This window comes from Poecilia mexicana, unplaced genomic scaffold (genome assembly GCF_051168715.1).
Source record: "Poecilia mexicana isolate PSO_F unplaced genomic scaffold, ASM5116871v1 scaffold_12, whole genome shotgun sequence".
Taxonomy (NCBI): Eukaryota; Metazoa; Chordata; class Actinopteri; order Cyprinodontiformes; family Poeciliidae; genus Poecilia; species Poecilia mexicana.
Window position 1 is genome coordinate 1,450,519 of NW_028263381.1, and position 17,948 is coordinate 1,468,466.

The 17,948-nt window shown below is 38.6% G+C and overlaps 1 protein-coding gene across 1 annotated transcript; it reads right to left on the minus strand.

Annotated features, from left to right (window-relative positions):
• Positions 1–1,906: 1,906 nt before the first annotated feature.
• Positions 1,907–7,106, minus strand: LOC106903806 (uncharacterized). The gene is made up of 12 exons (XM_088011339.1): positions 7,004–7,106; positions 5,471–5,633; positions 5,316–5,394; positions 5,101–5,211; positions 4,828–4,869; positions 4,229–4,694; positions 3,941–4,101; positions 3,528–3,756; positions 3,362–3,426; positions 3,039–3,194; positions 2,046–2,918; positions 1,907–1,957 (listed from the first exon to the last, which is right to left on the minus strand). Exons 1-12 carry the CDS (start codon positions 7,104–7,106, stop codon positions 1,907–1,909), a joined length of 2,499 nt encoding a protein of 832 aa, XP_087867465.1.
• Positions 7,107–17,948: the final 10,842 nt, after the last annotated feature.

Consider the following 17,948-nt stretch of genomic DNA (forward strand, 5'->3'; position numbering starts at 1 on the left):
TCAGTGTCTGACCAAGGTCTTCTGGATTTCCCTGTATGTAAAAGAAGGAGGAAAATTAATAAATTGATTAATAAAAATCGCTTAACACCAACTCTGGTAAATAAAAGTCAAGAGTTTTCATATAAACACTGGAGTAAAAGGGAATGTTGCTGGCTTCACGCAGGTTTTCCTGGTTTCACACCCCACAGTCAAATGGTAATGCTGCAGGTACCCATTGTTTCCTGGTCCACAAGGGGTCAGCCCAATCTCTTTGATGTTAGAAAGTCAGCAGAATGTGACTCCCATGTGATGCTGTGTGGAATTTTCCATCAAAACTATTTGAGATTTTATCAATAGGTCGTAAACCAATCCCCCATTTGGGAGAGGGAGAGACTTTGTTCCATTATATGCATACTATAATTCCTGTAAATAAAAGAGAAATCTTGCACATTGTATGTGATTTCTCCATCTGCAGAGATATTTTGCAAACAGTCAAAGACTGTAGGCAGTTGATTTAGGATTAGCACTCTGGTGTTGGGATTCAGAGGTAATGGGAAGGGAGGCACCCGACCTGGGGCCGGAGTGATCTGGTTGAGGATCAGCTTCTTTACTATTTTTAATACTGCAAACAGTATCCCATGGAGTGAATTGAACAACATACCTATTTTACTTGGCGACTTTGGCGATATTTTAATGCCCCCAGTTGACGTGCATGATGCAGTGCTTTCTTCACGGTTTTTACCCTTTGAAGTCTCTGAAAAACATAGTTAGCAATTAAATGTTTACATCAGATTGAAGTGGCATGATCATTTAAAAAATACTTCATTAAGTGGATAGATTTTTTTTCTTTTCCGTTACAGTAGTAAACAGAGGAAAATGTTACCTTTTTGACTCTTTTTGATGGGAGTCCCTTCAGACTGAACATCTGAATCTGAGTCACTAGACTTCTCCTCAGCTGCAGCAAAATGTTTACAGTAAATACTTAAGCACATCTATTTTTTTAACAAAATAAAAAATATAAAATTTGCTTCATTTCATAAAAAGAAAATACATTTTGAAATCTTTCACTTACAGTTGATGTTTGGTGTGATGTCTTCAAGAGATTTCCCTTTGAATTTACTCATTCCACCTTGCAGAGCAAAAAGAAGTCTACTGACTTTTGCCACTTGGAGTGTTTCTTCAGGCAGTCTGTAAAATTCCCTGTGGACCTCAATATCATGTCCCATGAAAGTTGCCAGCTGGTCTAGTTCGTGAGTTTGCAGGTTTAGGAGCTGTGAAACTGTGGCAATATGCTTTCGTAGTTTGGTTGATGTGAGATTCTGTGGTTGTTTAGCTCCGCAGCTTTCAGCAAACCGTTTTAAGCTGTCACATCCACGAAAGTTCCCTTGGGAGCCATAAAATGGACGAGCAAAAATGTAGGGATTGGTGGGGGAAATGCCAACCTCTTCTCTAGTTTTAATCAGAAGTTCCACAGACTGTTTTATATTTGTTGTGAACAGAACAGGCACTTTGCGGCCTCTTTTCCCCCGTACCTCTACTCTGGCGAGATTCTCACAAAGTTTTTTTTCAAACTTTGAAAGGCTCTCCAAAACTTCATCATGCATGTCGTGTTGGTTCCTTTGTAAATATGTGTTGAGTTCCATTCTTGAAACTTCTCCTTCACGACGGCGATTGAACAGTATTAGCTGTGTCAGAGTGACTTGAGCGAGTTCACTCCATGATTTTGCTGTTGGTTGATCAATGAGATTTTTTTTGCAGACTACCTCAAGGCTTTTCAGATGGTCCTGGAGCTTTTTGATGTCTTCTGACAAAGGCAGTATTTGCGGCAGATTCCATTTCTTCTGGTAAAGCGTTTTCAGGGCATTGGATGACACATGTGTTGACCAATCCAGTTCTATTAACTTGACAAATTGCTCTGCTTTTGATTTTAAATCATCATCCTGTACACGCAGCGCCTCTCCTTGCAAAATGTACGACACTTTCACAAGAGAATGGCGCAGTTTTAGTGCTGTTGAGGGCACTGCGAATCTGTTCGATAATTCATTAAACCCAGTCATCTGTTTTACAGCCTCAAGGACAGTGTTGAATTTTCTTGGGCAGATCAAGTCCTTCAAAAAGACAACGTCCTTGTCAATGTCTCTTGCAACAAGAACAAGCCTGGCAAGTTCCCTCATCTTATTTCTGATGTCTGCTCGATGGCGTCCAACTTCTCCATTTTTGAGGAACATTCTCTGACCCAGAGAAATAATGAGGGAGTCGGCCTTTACTAACAGCGTGATATTGTCATACGTCATTTCCTGGAGAACCGTTTTAAGTCCAGTGGAAATCACAGTATTCATGGGTAACATCATGGAAGAACTTGTCTGAACTCTTCTTGTCACGATGCTAGCTTCTGTCCCTCGGAGTTTGCAACGCTTGAGGTGTCTCCAGAGATCTGTCTTCACATACATAGCAAAGCAAAACTTGCAAGGTAGGTAGTTCGTTGCAGCTACCTCACATGTTGCTTGCCTTTTTGGGATGATTTGTCCTTCCCCAGAGGACAGGACAGAACAGTTGTGTTGATAGTTTCCCATGTTTGCTACTTTGGTCAAAAGCAAGGAGTGCATTTTTGATCCTTTCCTATATGCAAGTGCCCTGGCCACATCGGGTTGGTCTGAATGCTTCTGCTTCAGATGTCTTGTGATTTTTGCGTAAGGCTTTCCACAGTAAAAACAATAATTTTTCTTGTCATAGACACGATGGTGTGAAGTGTTTGAAGATGTTTTTACTGTGACGTTATGTTGTTGAGAGTTACTGCCATGTGACTTCTGTTGAGTTTTAGAAGGTGTTTTTCTGAGGATTACTTCACGTTCTGTAGTTTCTTCTTCCTTTGATTGTGAGTTGTCATCTACTTTTTCATCTGACATTACCAGAGAACGGGAACCCTCTTCCTCGACGGTCTGAAAAAAAGATAGCTTATTAATTACTTTGCAAAGAAGAGAATATCATACTCGCACCACTTCTTTATACATAGTTATGATTTTCTTCACCGCTGCTTATATCATTAAATCCTTTATTACCATTTCAAACTCAGAAAATTCCTCTTCCTCTTCCATCACAGAAGTTGAAAGCAATGGGTTACAGTCAGAAATGTCAAATAGATCGTTGTCAGTACTCTCTGCAATGTCCGTCTCAGCTAAAGTTTCAGGCCCGTAATTTGTTGTATGGGTTCCATCCTGTAATAATAACAAAAAGCAGCGAATTAATGAATATAAATGACAATAAAAGTAAGTATTAAATATGGATTTAAAAGTCAGATAAAATTTCTTCAGTGAAAGATGTTAAGTGTCTTACAGTAAAGTAAACTTATATTGCCCTACACTACTGGAAAACAATGACTTACTTCTTTTTGATTATCAAGCCCAGTGTTGTTTGTGGTTCCAGTATAATCAGACTGATGTGGCAAACCTGTAAATAAGACAAAATAGGGTTCATCAGTTTTCATGTTTAATTTAAGATGTTTCCCAGCCCATAAAGTTATAAATTATATTTAAACCAATGCTACTTACACATTACAGCCTTAAGAGATTCTTCAATGGTGGGACGTTCTTCAAGTGATCTGCTCAGCATCCGGGTAATGATGTCTTTTAGCCCACTCCATCTTTCCTCACACTGAAGAGTGAAGTTGGCCATTCTGATGTTAAGAGTCAGCCCGATGGGATCACTGAAGTATGGGGTTGTAGTTTGAAAGGGATGTTGTCCATCTGTCAGGATGTAATGCATCAAGCATCCCGCTACCTAAAATGTAACAGATTACATTAAAACCATGTCCTCAAGGTCAAACTATGCAAAGTGAATAATAATAATGAATGTTATTATTATTCTAATCCAAACACTTGCTAATGATTGAACAAAATCATAGCTCAACAAACAATCCTAGTGTCTAGTATACAATTAAATGAGCATTTTAAGTTCAACACACCTGGATATCTGACTCCTTCTTGTATTTGCTTTTTATAACTCCAACATCCTCATAACTGGCCCAGGACAAAGTTCCACCTGTTAGTGAAAATGATGCAGTGTCTGCAGGATCCAGATTTCTGCTTGCTCCAAAGTCTCCAATACACATTTTATTGTTGATATCTGTAGACAAATAAAATATCTTTAATTATACAAATATCAAAACATAATTTAATCAAAATTAGCATTTTAATGATCAACATTTGTGAATAAAATGACTGGTACAGTTTGCCCATTAAGTTTCCTTTACCAAACAGGATGTTTTCAGGCCTCAGATCTCCGTGCAACATTCCATGTGAGTGCAGTTCCTGAAGTCCCAGCAGTAACTCCTCACAGATTCCCAGTCTCCACTGCTCAGTCAGGTTTTGTCTCTCAGGAAAATCCTTATTTTCGATCAGGTCTTTGAGATTATATTCACAAAGAGGAAGGACTAAATAGGCCAAGTAAGTGTCTTCAATCACAGTAAGGGGCTGCAACAGATGTTTGGTTTTTAATCTGTCTGAACACAGAAAGTTAGCTATTTTCAATTGGCTTTTGTTGATATGCTTAGGAAATCGCTTGACTGCCACAGGGCCATTGCAGAAGAATCCTGGAAAGACTTCTGGTCCATTGCATCCACTTGCAATCTTTATGTTTGGATTGATTACAAGGCCATCAATTTCCATCACGCCAGACTCAGACTTGAGGTTTTCTAGTGAGCTCTTCCATCGGGATTCCTTCAAAATTAAGCAAAACAAACAATGAGACAATAGAGTACCAATTATCTTATGTATTATCTTTCTGCTACAGGGGAAATATAATAGGAAAATGTTATATAAAGATGAAGAAAAAACTTCCACAAATCTTTACCTTCTTTTCCATGTGTTCATTAGAAGAGAAGGAAGTTGTCTTCTAAAAAAAAGGACAATTACAGCATTACATTATTATGCAGAATTTGGTTTGTTTTTACCTTTGACAGTGTTGTTACATTTTGAGTTTAAACATGTTTACAAACATTTATGCCACTTAAAGCTCATTAACAATATAGTAAAAATGAGAGATGAAGAGGTAATACCTGAGATGCATGACATTTGATAAAGCATGCTTTGAATAAAATATATATGTATTATATACTGTCAATACCTGTCGCCATTGACAGTTGGGGGTTTCATAGTCGTAGACGATTTCTTCTCCTGCAAGAATTTCTGTGATTGCAAATACACACAGATGTGGTTTTTGTTGTTCATCCAATACCTGTTGGTCACATAGGTACAGACACAAATTATTTCAGTCAATTTGTTTGTTAAATGAAACAGTTACTAAATTAACACAGAGTGACTTCCGACTGTGTTACTTACAATTTTAATTTTGCTGTTTGGCTTGATGTGGTCATCATTGATGAATCTTCCAAGTCTTGTTTCTTTACTGCCATCAATGCTGGAAAAAAAGAGATAAATTATACTTATTTCTGGGCTTAGATTCAAAGTTTGGACGTTCATGCAATTGTATTTACCAGAAGTTTTGTTCTTGGAAGTTGTAGAAATACAAAAATGCTGCATCTTCAGCAGAGTACTCTTTGTACAGGTCCTCTCCCTCAGACCCAGTGATATGTCTTCCAACATACTCCAGCAGGAATTCTCCTGGCTCAATGTTTTTGGTGGCAATAACTCCATAACCTGAAAAACACGATCAGGATTTCATTGAGCTTCGCATTTACAGTCCCAAATGTTGAACTGCGACTTCAAATCGGCTGAACCTTAAGAGCATATAATAGTTATATAGATTAGAGTTGTGCCGATCGATCGGCCACCGATCACACAAACCTGCATCTCATTTCCAACCTGCCTGTGCAGCTGGTCTCGTCTTTCCTTCACTCTGCGCAAACGCGCAGCAACAAATCCTAAGCGATGTGGAACTATAACGCACTGAGTGAATGGGGAAGTTTGCGTGTTGCGGCGGAAAATTTAAACTCGTGGGGTGAAGCAGGTCAAAACGCATCAACACGACGAATCTAATATGGCATAAAAACAAAGCCATACTTGATGGAGTTTGACTATATCGAGGCTCACTGCAGTAAAAAAAGACATATGAAGTGATCAGACAGTAGGTAAAGCAGCGCACAGCTACAAACACTCACCCGGATTAGCATGACGGTCAGAAAGCTAAACAAATAACGGGAAAAGTTATTTAAGTCTTCGAGCTGCGATGTAAGACGCTGGTTCTGCTCTCCTGTTGAACCGCTGCTACGCTACAGGTAGTAATATTTCACAGACGGAGCTTCGCTTCTGCTCCACCTGGTAGTGACTCTCACACCGAACCTCTGCTTAAAGCTGCAGCATCTAACTTAAAAAAAAAATTACATACATACTAAAACTTTCACTGACCTAACATGAGACAGATGATCTCTGAAAAAAGAATCGATCTCCTCCCTGTTCTGCATAATTACTCCGCTCAGTCAGAAACAGCCAATCAGAGCAAGCAGTAATCAGCTAGCCGCCATGCTAACAGGAAGTTTTCATTCAGTAACTCAGGATTGTTTATTGTAATGGATCCTGTTTTTGCCTTTGAATGTTAAGTTTTATACTTGAATGTTTTGGCAATGTTGAGAGGTTTTATTTGGACTTTTTGCATTATTTAGCCTCTTCACAGCCTTCATATGGTTTCAGTCTGTTAAAGATGGTATTACCGATAGCAGTACAACTTGTACAATGCCTGTTTTTTTTCTTGGAAAAAGTTATTAAAAACAAGTTTTATATCTAAATTAAGGTGAATTCATGGTTCCTTTTTCCACATAATGTAACCAGTAGTGCTTATGATTAAAAAAATAATAATTATGTGATCAGTATCGGTGATCGGCTCTCCTGGGTGATCGGAATCAGCAGGAAAAAACCTGATCGGCACATCTCTAATATAGATAATAAACACAGACTGCAGCAATATGCAGCTCAGTGTCGTACATCACACTAACCCAGATAAGGTTCTTTAAAAGTAGAACCTGCTTCAGAGTATTAAACAGAAAACACTATATTCTCAAACAAAAGCATACCTTTGTCTTCACTGATGAATTTCTTCTGAAATATGTCTTTGTCCTTCTCAGAAGCAATGAAGTGCAAGGCTTCCTCTTCAGGACAAACTCCTTTGGGATTCATTATTTCTGTGAAAATTAAAATATATATTAGACATGGTACAGTGTCTTAAAACCTTAGCTTGATTGAAAATGACTGTACAAAAGGCAACAAAAGCTTATTAACATGGGTAAATGAAAAGATACAAATCTTGGTATTTTTGCTTTACATACTAAATACAAGTGATGAATTTGGTAAAGTGTGAAACTTACCTGTTGTTATGAGCTCAAAACAAAGAGCAGAAAAATCTACAAGCTGGTTTTTGTGTCCAAAATGTTGCAAAGTGATCAACAGAAGAGACAAAATAACAACAAAAAACAGTTGAAAGAAATCTGAGTTTGAGTTTTGTCCTCACAAATGTGGCTGTGCTCATCAATTCCAACAGATCCTCAAAAATCTCAAGTAAAAACAGTAGAAAATGTGAGGTCTGTTCTGTCCTTCTGAAGAAGAATGTCTCTTTCTGCAAGGAGCCCAGCTTATATGCAGTCCTCTCAGAATCCAGGACATTCGAAAGAACAAAAGAGTGAATGGTTGCATTTGTTTTTAAATGGTGGTACTCACCATCTGCATTAAGCAAACGACTGGGTGCCTTATCTACATCACAAGTGTTAAACTGAAGGCCCACAGGTCAAATGTGGCCATGAGAGGTTTAAAGAGGAATTAGATGCAATGTTTTACTTTCATTATTGTAAGTTCTCTGATTTCAACCTGAACGTGTTTGGTACCCACAAAAACATTATAATCTAAAACAGTTTTTACAAATACCAAACGGATAAAAGTACAAGCATTTGAATCAACAAGTAATGATTCTAACTTGATTGGATTGGAGCTGAGGATGAAAAGGACGACTCATTTATCTCAACTCCGGCTAAGCTACTCAAAATTATGTAACATTTAAATTTAGTAATTACAGAAATAATTAAATACAGAAATATATCGTGTTCATGTGTTAGTTACATTCACTTTATATGACATTGCATTTAGTAACATATAACCTGTCATACAGTTACAACTGGCCCTTTGAGGGCCACAATATTGCTCATTTGGCCCTCAGTGCCATCACTGAAGTACATTATTACAATAAATGCATAACAGTAACAGGGGACTGTATGTACATTTAAAGATTTTTAAGTTTGTCAAAGCTTTTTTCTGCTTTCTGTGGATTATTTCATGCTACATTCACCAACTCATCTTGATGGTTCTGTGACATGACATGGCTGCACTTAAAGTACTTGGGGATTATTATAAGTTTTCAAATTGGCAGTAATAACAAATATAAATGTTGAAGTACGGTGTGAACTGTGTAGATATTAGATATATGAAGCGTGTCCTGAATGTCCACATATGGTCTTTATTCAAATCATTCTCACACATGAATATTTTTACAGTACAGTCATGTTCAAACTCTACAAAATCCTTTCCTGTGGGCTGACAGAAACAGTTTAGACGATGTGATTTCTTTGAATTAACCAAGATCAATAGGAATCATGCTTATGAAACTTAATTTGTCTCCAGAACATGTTACAAGCCTCCATGTGGCCCAAAACTGTATAGTTAAATGTCAGTGTATGTTTATGTGTGTTTCATGCTCTGTATCTTTGGAAGGACAAACAGCAGATGTTCATGAAAGAGATTGTGGTCAGCCACTTTAAGAGGTTTTGGGAGAACTACCCCTCACCAGTAACACCAATAAGACGGAAGGTGATCTCTCAAAGGAGGAAATAACAAAAGGCATGGCTTCTTTCACCTGCATTTGCATCTGGTAGCTGTTTAATCCCAGGATGAGCTCAAACCGGTTTCTAGAGGGGAGGAGGGGCCAGCTGAATGTCCTATGTTAATTGGGATTGTCCAGACTTGCATATAAATTAGTGATGCTCCAGGCCCAATACCAGAGTGAAGTACTCTGATTTGATACAATATGGTAGAGATAAAACACCAATGAGTTATTTTCTGATCCCCCCAAAAAACAACAAAACAAATAATCAAAATAAATTCCAGTTTGGATTGGAGGTCGCTGTAGAGTTTTCTGTTGTCCGTCCCTTTAATAAACTGTGTCAAAAAAAGATTCTGTCAGTTTATTTTTTCCCATCAAATTTTTAGATGGTGCTCATGATATCTAATTGCATTTCATTTTTATTCTGCTTAATCAATATTCAACAAGTGGAAGAGAAAATGCACATTGTGTCATCATCAAACTGAATATATTTAACTTTTCTCTGCAGTGATGACGTTTTGAAAGATAATATTTCACCAGTTGAAATGATCAGATGTTGGCAAGACTCTTCATAGCCGTGGTTCAGCTGTTCTAGATCCGCTCCAAAGTCTCTGGTCCGTAGCTCTTCAACATGCTGCCGTCAGCTCTCAGATAGTGTCCAGATCAGAGATGATACTGTGATGGAAATTGTTTTATTGTTCTGTTCTATTTGTTGATAAAGTGATCTCTGCGATTTTCTCTGTGAATAAAGTTGAAACTGTCCACACATCTGCTCCCAAGTGGTCAGGTGTGTATAATCTATCAAATGATGGATGGTTGCCAGATTATTCCATCACATTGACAAAAAAAAAAGGAAAACTGTCAAAGACAGAAAATATTTGCCTTGCTTTTAAGCACAGGGAATACAAAACAAATTGTTTTAATTAAGCAGTAAACTGTTTTTGTTTTTAGACTATCATTAGAGCAAGCAGTGTAACTTCTCCCATTTTCAGATTTTGTCATGTGGGATTAGCCAGATGCCCACGCCTTCAGGAAGCAATCAGTCCTCAGCAACTAGAGCCCAGACTCTCTGGATGAAGCAAAGTGTAGAACTACAGGCTGGTTTTTACCAGGCTAATCTGGGATGTGTGACTGATGGGAGCAGAGCAGGGTGGAACTGTGTGCTCATTGTGCAGTGCAATGTGTTTGTTACAGTCTAATGAACATCTGGACCTGACTTTCTTTCCCATCTTCTCCTCTATTTAGACTATAATAAGTAGCTTAACCAACGTCAAACATTTTTTGTAGCTCTCTCTATCATTATTGTGTGTTTTCTAAATCAATCTACAGAATATTTTCCCCAAAGTTATCAAGACATTGTAAAATGTGAGACAGGTCTTTGTGTTCTTTTTGGTCAGCTGTGGTTTTGGCCTTGGAACAGTCAGAGCGAGTCTCTTGTTGTTGAACCTTGAACTTTGACCTTAGCCACGGCGGCAGAGCTTTAGATGTTGTTCTGGTCTTAAGTGACGTCCTGGATGAGTCGTCTTTTGGCTTTTGGAGTAATCATGTTTGTCTGGCTCCTCAGAAAGGTTCCCCATTGTTGATGTGGATGTTTCTCTCTGTGGCTCTCTGAACATCCAAAGACTTTAAAATGACTTTTCCAGACTGATAGATAATGACTCGTTGACTTGGTGTCTCATCTGTTGTTTATTTGCTTTTGATCAAAACGTGTTGGTTTGTGAGGTCTTCCAGTCTATTTCATGTTGCCAGACTGGTTCTGTTTAAGAGATAACTCTTTTGTTGTAATCAGACTTAAGCCGAACCAAAATCTGTGCATAATTTGATTTAGCAAGGAGGCAATGACTTTGTTCATATGGGGCCAGTTTGGTTTGGAGAGCTTTTACTTTATAAATAAAATCTTTTAAAAACGTATTTTACTAACTCATGTAATCTTTGTTTTGCTACAATTGTTTGATGATTTGAAATATTTAAGTTAGTAATAAAAGCAAAAGAGAAGACATATTAAGTGAATAAAAAAACATTATTAGCAAAACATAGTGAACACAAGGTTTATGTTTCTCTATAGAAAATATTTATTTTCAAAAATAACTGAGCACCAAAGATGATCAAATCTAGATTTTATCTTCTACAAGTAGCAGCTCCTACAGTTTGGTCTGTCACTGAGGATTTTAGTTTCAGTTGATTTAATTACACTGTTGCATGAAAAATAAGAAAAAGAGTAAAATTATAATTGTTCAACATTTCTCAGTCATGCACATCATCTTTGCTCTTATGCACTCAAGAAGCCTATTACTTCTGCACTGTAACAATAGCTGGCCCATCAGAGATCTGACACACACACACACCCACACACACACACACACGCACATAAACGTTAAGCAATGAGACACTGAAATCTAAACAGCTGAAGGTTCTGATTAGTTTATCCACAGATTATGTGAAGGAGCAAACAGAAGAGGATGTTCAGGAGCTGCAGCCTGAATCCAGGAGCTGATCCTCTTCTGATCTGCTGTTGCACCTCTGTCATGCCTAACAGCTGTGCAACAGGCATACTGACAGACACAGGCAGGCTTCTGGTGGGTGGTTTTCTGTCACCAGAAAGGTGGAGCTCAGACAGTGCATACCTCAGTTGTCAGGAGTTGCTATTGGGAAACTCAGAGGTTTAAACTCAGAGGTGATTCTACATGGTTTCATTTTGAGGGAGCATTTTTTTCTTCTTCTTCTCTGGGAAGATGACAGGCTCTTTTCTGTCAGCATGTAGGGTACAAAACCAGAACTAAAACATTTATTTGGCGATCCTAGTTTTATGAATAAGTACCTGTCAAAGAAATGTATTAAAATACTTAATTATCGGTCTAGAGCCTGTAACTCCAGCCTTCGAGGATTGGTCACCAGTAACTGTTAGCTGTGATCAACCACACCTGAATCAAATGAATCACTTCCTCAGTGTGCAGTGCCTGAGAACAGTTTGTGTGTCTACAGTCATGGCCAAAAGTTTTGAGAATGATTCAAATGTTAATATCTACAAAGTCTACTGCTTCAGTTTTTATAATGGCAATTTGCATATACTCCAGAATGTTATAAAGAGTGATCAGCTTAACAGCAATTAATTGCAAAGTCAATATTTGCCTAGAAAATGAACTTTATCCCCCAAAACACATTTCAACTTCATTGCAGCCCTGCCTTAAAAGACCAGCTAACATCGTTTCAGTGATTGCTCCATTAACACAGGTGTGGGTGTTGATGAGAACAGGGCTGGAGATCAATCTGTCATGATTAAGTAAGAATGACACCACTGGACACTTTAAAAGAGGCTGGTGCTTGGCATCATTGTTTCCCTTCTGTGAACCATGGTTATCTCTAAAGAAACACGTGCAGTCATCATTGCACTGTACAAAAATGGCCTAACAGGGAAGAGCAGCTAGAAAGATTCACCTCAGTCAACAATCTATCACTTCATCAAGAACTTCAAGGAGAGAGGTTCCATTGTTGCCAAAAAGGCTCCAGGGCGCCAAGAAAGACCAGCAAGCGCCAGGACCGTCTTAAAAGTGTTTCAGCTGCGGGATCGGGCTACCAGCAGTGCAGAGTTTGCTCAGGAATGGCAGCAGGCAGGTGTGAGTGCATCTGGATGCACTGTGAGGCGGAGACTCTTGGAGCAAGGCCTGGTCTCAAGGAGGGCAGCAAAGAAGCCACTTCTCTCCAGGAAAAACATCAGGGACAGACTGATATTCTGCAAAAGGTACAGGGAGTAGACTGCTGAGGACTGGGGTAAAGTCATTTTCTCTGATGAATCCCCTTTCCGATTGTTTGGGACATCTGGAAAACAGCTTCTTCGGAGAAGACGAGGTGAGCGCTACCACCAGTCTTGTCTCATGCCAACTGTAAAGCATCCTGAAACCATTCATGTGTGGGGTTGCTTCTCAGCCAAGGGAGTCGGCTCTCTCTCAGTCTGGCCTAAAACCACAGCCATGAATAAAGAATGGTACCAGAATGTCCTCTGAGAGCAACTTCTCCCAACCGTCCGAGAGCAGTTTGGTGATGAACAATGCCTTTTCCAGCATGATGGAGCACCTTGCCATAAAGCAAAGGTGATAAGTAACTGGCTCAGGGAACAAAACAGAGAGATTTTGGGTCCATGGCCTGGAAACTCCCCAGATCTTAATCCCATTGAAAACTTGTGGTCAATCATCAAGAGACGGGTGGACAAACAAAAACCTAGGAATTATGACAAAATGCAAGCATTGATTCTGCAAGAATGGACTATCAGTCAGGATTTGGTCCAGAAGTTGATTGAGAGCATGCCAGGGAGAATTGCAGAGGTCCTGAAGAAGAGGGGTCAACACTGCAAATATTGACTTGCTGCATTAACTCATTCTGTCAATAAAAGATTTTGTTACTCATAATATGATTGCAGTTGTATTTCTGTATGTGATGAAAACATCTGACATGCACACATGAAAACCAGAGGGCAGCAGATCAAGTGAAAATATATTTGTCATTCTCAAAACCTTTGGCCATGACTGTACTGGGGAACTTGGTTACTGAACAGATGGCTGATTAGAATCTACACATAACACAAACTAGGTTAACTAAGAAAGGACTGAACTAAAGTAAAGCGGAAACAAGGCTGGTCTAGTCAAATAAAGAGACTAAGGAACCAGATAGAGACGAGAATCAACAAATAAAAAATCCCAAAACAACCCATGTCCTGACATTTTCTCTTGCTGATCACATGTGTCCATGATTCCAACAAACGGTGTGCAAGCATGTTTTTCAGGTGAAGAAAACCACAGGCTTTCATCTGCAGACTTCTGTCATGTCAGAACGTCCTGCTCTTTGCTTCTGCCGTCCTACTGAGAGCCTCTGTTCTTTAATGAATTACCCAGCAGGTGAGTGGACACTAACCTGCACACATGCTGGAAACCGTGTGTGTGTGTGTGTGTGTGTGTTTGCATGGTTGAAAACACTAATGTCTGAGGCAACAATGCCCCCTGCAGCCTGTTCTGCTTTGAACTGCAGAAAGAAAATACTTTCTGCTTGTGGTTGATTTTCAGGTTAATTAAAGTTTGCCCAGAGTTGTGTGTGCATGTGCGTGTGTGAGTGTTGAGAATCTTTATGCTAAAACAGAGTAGTGAGGCACAGTGAGACGAACATCAAAGAGCAGATTTAGATGCAGCTTTACCTCAAACAACAACGGAGAGCAGTGAAGAACCTTTTTGTGATGATGAAATGTTAAAGAGATCGGAGCAACCCGACACAGCAGGAAGGCGGCTAGTCAGCTGGAAGAGCAGAGCCAGACGGTCTGACTGATGTGGGATCAGCCGAAGCTTCTCTGTGAAAAAGTTGTTTGTGCTACACATGAGGGATCTACTGTTAAAGTGGAGCGATGTGACCTTAGAAGGATTCTACCATGAGAACAGGGCAGCTAGCATTAGGAAAGGCACAGACACCATGGAGAATTGCTTTTTTTCTTTTTCTAGTTCCTGAAGAAAAGGAATTGAACTGCCTAAACAACAACAACATATATATATAGATATATATTCTATGCATCATTATTATTATTTCAGCCCTTCACCTGTGTATCTCCTCCTTCCTCTGTTACTGTCCATCATCATGTTAATTATCCTAATATGTGCTCACCTGCATCATTGTTCTCTACTGGATCCTGGCCTTTTGCCCAGCCACCATTTTGATAATGAGGTATACTTTCATCTAAAACCTTTCTTCCCCCTTTCTATTCTGATGCGAGGAGCACTCACTTTTAAAAAATCTTCAGACCGGAAGCTCTGTCTAGCCAAAACAGCAAAGAGTAACATCATTAAGCCTTTTCAGTTTGAACCACAGCACATTGAAATCGATGGGTGATTTTGATTTCTACATCGAAATCACCCCTTATGATTTCGATGTAGAACATGCACATGCAGAGATGGCCATTTTACTTTAGCATACAAGAGATAGTGATGAACTACTGCTCCATCATTTGTAATAAACTTCACAGCACCATGATACACATTATACATTCATAATACATCACCATAGTCAATAAATCAGAAGGAAAGTTGATTCCACTTTTTTCTTTTACTCTAAAAGAAAATGTTTATTTCAAACATGTTGATAAACAATTCTCAGCACCTGAATTCATCTAAAGCCACAGTTCATGATTCCATGATTTAATCTTTGCAGATTAAATCAGAACAGAAAGAGGACTATCAGAGAAATTACAGGATGGCTTAACAAACGAGAGGAAACCACTTTGTTTGTTTCTGAGTAATATTCATCCAGTTTGATATTTACTGATTAGGTCGGACTTATCTTGTCTCTTCTGGTTATTTTAATTGGAAAAGAAGAGGCGTCGACAGTGCCTCTCTGAGAGGCTACTCTTTGCTGCCCCCAAGTGGCTAAAACAGGAGCTACACTAAACTGCTGCCCAGTACATCCAAGATCATCTTGCTGGAGGCATTTTTGATTTACATTTTGATTTGATTTACAACAAAAGCTTTTCAGTGTTCATAGTTTACAGGAATTAAGATGTATTTTAGCATGCAATAACCAAAATTTAAGATGTATATTTAAAAGTGTGCATAGTGGATTTTTTTTGTTTTTAATTGCAGCACTGCTTCTTCTTTCTTTGATGCGCTTATGTCATACTGAAGACATTTAAACCAGTTTTTGTGTTTCAACACCTTTATTAGCAAATATATTAGAATTATGAAAGGACTTGTTATTTTCACTAGTTTCAAACATTCTTGATTTACTTTTTCCTTATACGGGGCATGACCAAATTGTCCAGTCCAGATTGTTCCTGGACTGCTAGAAGAAGTTACTGGAGGATCCTTTCATCTCACGCTTTCTTCTTGGGAAGAATTAAGAGAAGCTTGAGAAGTGTTCGTTTTTGTCTGCTTTTCTGTTGCCCAAAACAACTGGGAGGATTCATCAGAGAGGAACATTTTGCTGCTGTCTGCTACAGTCCATCCATATCTCTGCGGGATAAAAACTAGCTAGACACCTGGAAGGAAATTGCAAAGTTGTAGTCCATGGAGAAGGCTGTCTGCAGAAAGATGTGGTGCTAACTCCATGAATTTTTATCTATATGCTCAGAGCGTGTCGTGACATATGCTGAAACAGGAGGGGTGTCTCCAGGTGGGCTATGAAAGGTGTGTGTCAATACAAATCTCACTCAACTACCTGACCCCGAGAGGACTGTTCATCTTTGGGTGAAGTATGAGAGACTCAAGGGACTGACAGATAACCTGGCACCATGACGAACAGTCCACCCTGTGCAACTGTCTTGGGGCAAGGCTGAAAAGTAAATCACATTCTTTAGGTCTGTTGAGACATTTAACAGGATGGAAAAGAAGTAATGGGAACCGACTGCACTTTAACAATACAGGCTAGCACTGAGCAGAGCTGTCCCCTCTTCAACACCAGCACTAAGCAATATGTAGTGAAAACTTCTGCAATCACAACGGAGGCCCCGATTTCTTTGCTGATCATTTGTTGCTCAGTTTTGAAGAACAAGGAAAGGCACAAACTTACTGTATCACGGCAACACAAACCAAGAAAAAAATAAGATGGCAACAAAAGACCAAAACCAAGTATGTAATAAAAAATGTTTTTTCTTTCTTTTGCATATTTGTTACAACTGTCACCATGTTGTTACAGTATATAATATGAGACACATAATCTGTAAACAAAAAAAAAGAAGTGGTTCTGGTCTCCAGAATCAGAACCAAACATGGAGAAGCAGCATTCAGCTTCTATGCACCACAAATCTGGAACAAACCTCAGGAAAACTGCAAACCTTTATCAACGTATTTGATGTAAATTTGATTATGGTTACTCTTGGTGAGTTTGATGAATACATTTGACAAAATATATTTATTTGTTTCATTATTGATTGTTACCATGTAAACAGTAACCAATTATGTGCAAAGCACTTTTAACTCTCTTATTGCTGAAATTAAAAAAAAAAAAAAAAAGAAGAAGAAAGTTGAATTCCATCTGCAGGAGAATGACAACTTCAGAGAATTATTTTTGTTTCCAGCAAGACAATGACTTGAAGCATCCAAGCTGAAGCTACAGAGACAGATGGTGTATATTCTATTGGGCTTTGACAGGAGTGGCCCAGTCAAAGCCCAGACCTCAACCCAAAATAGAATTTGTCTGGACAGGGATGAATATTTATGCAGTTACTTTTTCTATGTTACATATTTTTATTTGCCATTATTTTGTAGAAATCAGATTTTACTTTGACGTCAAATGGATTTTTTGTAAATAAAAAAAATTGTTAATCATGACTGATTTATAAGAGCAATAAAAAGGATGAAACAACCAAAGGGGTGAGTACTTTTAAGAGGCACTGCATGTTCTGGAGAGAGGAGGAATGAAAGTCTGTGGAAGCAAGGCCAATGATGTGTAAATGACAAGGAAACAGGAACCTGTGGTCTACATCACAAAAGACAGAGCACAAAAGACATTAAAAAGACTGAAGGAAGAGAGAAGCGAATAGAGAAAGGTACCAGGGTGAAAGAAAAATAAGTCAAATGTAAATTGAATTGGAATGAACAAAATGAAAAGGCTTAGAAAGCAGTTTATCAGAGGTACAACTCAAGTTGAGCAGTTTGGAGAGAACATGTGCAGAGATTTTTAGGTGGGGAAAGGACAGGAAACTGTTAGTGGAGCTACAGAGAGGAGTAAAACATGGAGTCTACAGAAAAGTTTTATTAATGTAAAGGAGGACATGCAGAATGTTGCTGTCACAAAGGAGATTTGCCATGGACAGAACGAGGTAGGCAAAGGTAGACTACAAAACATAAAACCTTTAACTAACTTAAACAATAAAAAAAATAATTATTTGTATTGTGGAGCATGGTTGAGTAAATCAATTTCAAATTTAAAGCTCTGCTGACTTAATTGAGTTAGATTGTTAATGTTTTATTTGTTGGTATTGTTGTGTTGTAGTCTTTGTTATAGCTGTATTAAGTTAGTCTTATATTGGTCATATTTGACAAGATATACTGCTTTATTGTTATGTTGTGTTGGTTTCGTAACATATTGGTGGGTTTTCTTGTTACTGAGATTTCTTCAACTTCATTACATTATGGCTGTTTCATTGAGCCTACTTTGTGATGCGAACAACTGAATTTCGAGCC